Raw genomic sequence first — 4,683 nt, forward strand, 5'->3', positions numbered from 1 at the left:
GAGTTACAGCGCCGTCCGCCCCTTGTGGTCCCGCACGTCGAGGTTCACCAGGGTTTCAGCAAGTGTCTTTAGGGCTTCACAGTGACCATTATAGGCCTGAGGACAAAGCACAGCATGGGAGAGCAGCGCCTGGAGAGGCTGCACCCACAAGGCTCCCCTCTGGGTCTCTCCATCGCCGCTTGCTTGCACGTGGGTCCCATGCAAAGCCCTCGCCTGCTCCCACATCAGGTACAGGAGGTGGCTCCCAACAGGCTGGAGAGCCCAGTGGGTTTAATATCCAAACCAAAGGGACGTTGAGCATTGGCAGCACCTTCCTTCCTCTGCCCCGCTCAGCACGGATGCTGCAGGGACCACCAAGACACAGCACAAATCCCACATGGAGCCAAGTGCCCTCCACAGCCCCGGGGCTGGGCCAGCCCTACTTACAGCTAAGTGCAAAGGGCTGACTGGAATGGTGCTTTCCACGTCCTCCAGGCAGTTGAAAGACATTTCCAGGAGCTGCAACACAAAACCACAAGTGATCCATGGAGGCCTGGGCAGAGGCTCTGCCTCCAGCAGGCTGCAGAGGGCTTAGGAAACCTGCTCATCTGCCTACAGAATGATCTGGGGTTTAGGATGGGCCCTTCCTTAAGCTGCCTTTGGGCCCAGCAAAGTCATATCAAGGCCCTGCTAACCCCAAAACCTCCCCACTGCTTGTCTGATCGCTGCCTGCACGGCTGGAAGCTCACCCTGCAGAGTTACAAGGTGTCTGCTCTACTGCAGCAGCTCTTCCTTGGCACAGCTCCTCAGGCTTCCTTCTAGAAGCCCAGCCTCGCTCTCCTGGCAGGGGCTTACACAAGACAAAGCTCTTTTCCCTCAGGCCCAGGTCTTTCTCCATGGGATTCCCAGCCCAAGAGCTCCAGAGGCCCCGTGCTTTGCCCTGCCCACAGCACCTGCACGTTCTCCTGGTGGCCCAGCAGCAGCTCACTCACCAGTTCGAGGTTCTGCCTGTTGCCGTAGGCTGCTGCGTAGTGGACAGCGGTGTATCCCTGCTTGTCCCGCAGGGACGGGTCAGCACCATTATCCAGCAGGAACTCCAAACAACTGCAACCAGCAAGAGCAAGGAGAAAGGCTGAGCTTTGCAGGGTTTAGTTCGGGGGACATGCTGCACTAATCCCCCCAGGCACGGAAGTGAGGACCGGGATGCAGGGGTCTGGTTGTCCTGAGGCTCCCATCGGATGTCTCCTCCAAGGCCTCAGGGCTCAGCACATGTGAGGCATTCCCAGTGTCTCCATGCAGGGAGCCAGGGAAGGGGTGAACAACCAGCAAGTGCCACTCACAAGAACGCTTCCTTCATCCTGGACTCCTTCAGTGGCTCCTCATCAGTGTCATGGCTGTTTCCTGAATGAGTCTCTGCTCTGGAAGGGCAGGGACCAGGCTCAGTTTGCTGCCACCGCCCAGCCCCAGCAGCAGGGCCATGGCCAGGGCACAGCAGAGCATCCCCTCCAGGCCTGTGGCACCACCTCCAGCCGCAGCAGCACGGGGGAACACTCACCTCCTGTACGTGTCTGAAGCAGCAGCATAGTGTAGGGGGGTGCAGCCTTTGCAGTCGGCCTCGTTGACGCTGCCTCCTGCTGTCACCAGTGTCACCGTACACTGGTAGCTGCCAGGGGCAGCTGCCGTTGGCAGCTGCGTAGTGCAGTGGAGTCCTGCAAAGGGGAAGGAGAAGGGGCTCAGGATCAAGCCTGGCAGCAAAGGCAGGAGCCAGACCCCTTGAGGGGAGGCTGGGGAAGGAAGCAGCTTTAGGCACCAAAAGGGGTTGGAATGTCCCAGCCCAAACCCTTTGGCTGGTTTCGGGCAAGGCCCCCGACACACTCACCTTCCAAATTTATCTCTCCTCCTCAAGTCAGCACCGCTGCTCAGCAGCAAGTTAAGACATTCAACGTTCCTACAGGAGGAGGGAGGGGGGTTACGCATCGAGGGGGACACTAACTCCTAGTTGCAGACGTATCAAAGCTCAACTCAGCGTCACCTTCGGGCTGGGCGCTGCACACACAGAGCTCTGCCCTGCTCCCCTGCCCTGCCTGAGCGGAGCTCTCAACCACCCAGGACAAGCAGCCCCAGCCAAGGTGCAGCTCAAGCTGGGGTTGATGCTGCAGGATGCAGGATTTCTGGCTCCAGGAGGAAGGATGGCTCCGAGACTGGCTCTCAGGCACCCCCAGAGCACAAAAGAGGTCCTCAAGAGGACTCCACCTCTGCTGCGTCCCTGCAGCCACGTTAACCTGCTCCACACCCCCCTGGCCACCAACACAAGGCGTTTCCAGCCCTGGGGCTTCACAGGCAGCAGCTCAGGAGCCCTTTAGGAGCTGAGGGAGTATTTCAGCCCACTTTAAAGATGGGTAAAGAGCCAGAGAGGGGGCGATGGGACGAGCCAAACAGCAGCAGAACACAGCCCAAAGGTTTCCTTTCCGCCCCTGCTCTAACCCAGGTCCCTGTTCTCTGACCCAGGGGGATGCAGAGCTCACCCTCCCGAGGCAGCAGCGTGGAGGCAGGTCCTGCCGAGGTTGTCAGGCGTGTTGATATCGAAGCCTGCAGACAGCACGTGCTCATTGCTCAGCGAGGAGACGATGCTGTACAACTGACCTGCGGGGCAGGAAGGGACACAGGAAGGTCGGGGGGGAGGCATCCCCATCCTTCGCCCCCCCAATTGCAGGAGGAGCCATTCACTCACCTGAGGAAAGTAGCTTACGACAACAGTCGGAAAATCCAAAGAGAACAGCTAAGTGCAGAGGGAACATGTCGTGGATCCCACGCCTGCAGCGGGGGAGGAGGAGGAGGGAGGTCAGGATGGGCCATTCCCGCATCCTCCAGCGCAGGGCAGGGCAAAGAAGGAGGAATTCCCACCCTTACCTTGCAGTGTCAGCACCATTCGTCATCAAAGTACTTATTAGCAGCTCGTGGCCATATCTAGCAGCAACGTGGAGGGGGGTATTGCCGTATTTGTCAGCACAGTCAATCTCACTGCCTGCAAAGGAGAAGCCAAGTGGGTCTCTGCTGCAGCCCCGCACGGCTGGGGCTCGAATCCATTCAGCATTGTGCAAAGAGGAACTGGGAACTGCTCCCCATCAACTTGCATCCTGCCAGCCCGGGCATGAGACTCTCCCCTTGGCCCAGAGGGGATGCTGCAGGCCTGGAGCCGTGCAGCTGGAGTCGAGGTGTGTGCTAAGCCTGCAGTCTCTCACAGCAATACTGTCCTTCAGGCTGTGGGCATGTTCTCTGGCTGCAGCAGCTCTGCCCTGGCTGGAATGTCAGTCCCTTGGGTCTTGCACTTGGCTGCCCTTGAGGGCACCCCCCCCGAGCAGCACAGGGCAGAGGGTGGTAACTGGAGAGGTCTCAAGCTCTGGAAGCAAGTGGTGGGAAACACAAGGGAAGGCTCAGAGGAGGAAGGAGCCACTCACCGTTCTGGATGAGGATCTGCGAGCGCGTGAACCGGCCGTGGATGGCAGCCATGTGCAGAGGGCTCTTCCCTTCCTTACTCTGTGGGCAGCACAAGGGCCGTCAGCACCACGAGGGCTTCCCAGCACCCTCCCCAGCGCCTTGTCCCTGCTCCTCCCGTCCCACACCTGAAAGTTGACGTCGGCCCCGTTGTTCACCAGGAGCTCGAGGCACAGGGCCCCGTTGGTGGAGACGGCAGCAAAGTGCAGGGGGGTGAAGCCCTTCTCGTTGGGCTGGTTGACGTTGGCGCCGTAGTTGACCAGCTCGTTGGCCACAGCGTCTTGGCCCATGTAACAGGCAATGTGAAGTGCAGTGTTACCAAAGGTATTTGGTTCATCAATCTACGGGAACAAGAAGAAACAACCCCCAAAGGATGGGGGAATTGAGGGGAGAACAAAAAGCAGCACCCACCACCTTCTCCTACTCCTGTGCCTGCACCCTGAGGTCCTACCTCGACTCCCAGCCTCAGGAGGTGACGCACGACCTCGACCTGGCCGCTGGCTGCTGCAGTGTGCAGCAGGGTGTAGCCCTTCTTGTCCTTACACATCACGTCAGCTCCCCGGGCCACCAGCAGCTTCAGAACTTCCAAATGCCCTGTGGAAAACAGCAGTAAGAGCCAGGGAGAGCAAAGCAGCCTCGGGGGAGCCCCACCACCCCGAAGCATGGGATGGTTTGGGCTGGAAAGGACCTTAAGATCATCCAGTTCCAACCCCCTGCTATGCACAACTCGCACTAAACAGTGTTGCCCAAGGCTCTGCCCAACCGCGCCTTGACCAGGGATGGGGCATCCAAACCTTCTCTGTTCAACCCATCCCAGTGTCCCAGCACCCTCACAGGGAAAAACTTCCTTATCTCCAACCTGAACTTCCCCTGTTCCAGTTTGAACCCATCAAGCTGCAGTCCCTGATGAAGGTCCCATCTCCAGCATCCTTGTAGCCCCCTTCAGACCCTGGGAGCTGCTCTGAGGTCTCCACACAGCTCCTCTCCTCCAGTCCCAATGTTCCCAACCTGGCTCCATAAGGGAATGCACGAGAAGAATGTGGGAGAAGAACCTGATGCCCGTGGGGGAAAACCTACCTAGGAAAGCTGCCCAGTGGATGGGCTGACGGTCCTTCTTGTCACAAGTGCTCAGGCTGGCCCCTTTGTTCAACAGCAGGTTCACCATCTGGTTGGGGAGAGACGGTGAGAGGGGCAAGGCAGAGGGCCCAG

At 59.1% G+C, this 4,683-nt stretch overlaps 1 protein-coding gene across 1 annotated transcript in view; it reads right to left on the reverse strand.

The window, feature by feature from the left end:
• The window catches only part of ANKRD52 (ankyrin repeat domain 52), a gene marked incomplete at its 3' end in the record, with an annotated part of 8,799 nt that extends 4,160 nt beyond the window's left edge, over positions 1-4,639 (reverse strand). The window contains 14 exon segments of the mRNA XM_010010770.1: positions 1-96; positions 427-498; positions 972-1,083; positions 1,320-1,397; positions 1,535-1,647; positions 1,649-1,688; positions 1,859-1,927; positions 2,505-2,622; positions 2,711-2,793; positions 2,890-3,004; positions 3,438-3,516; positions 3,603-3,815; positions 3,926-4,068; positions 4,552-4,639. The exon segment at positions 1-96 is cut by the window's left edge and continues 106 nt beyond it. Of these exon segments, the coding sequence (XP_010009072.1) occupies positions 1-96; positions 427-498; positions 972-1,083; positions 1,320-1,397; positions 1,535-1,647; positions 1,649-1,688; positions 1,859-1,927; positions 2,505-2,622; positions 2,711-2,793; positions 2,890-3,004; positions 3,438-3,516; positions 3,603-3,815; positions 3,926-4,068; positions 4,552-4,639 (1,419 nt within the window).
• Between the last annotated feature and the right edge of the window lie 44 nt (positions 4,640-4,683).

This window comes from Nestor notabilis, unplaced genomic scaffold (assembly GCF_000696875.1).
Source record: "Nestor notabilis isolate BGI_N333 unplaced genomic scaffold, ASM69687v1 scaffold12443, whole genome shotgun sequence".
NCBI classification, from domain to species: Eukaryota; Metazoa; Chordata; class Aves; order Psittaciformes; family Psittacidae; genus Nestor; species Nestor notabilis.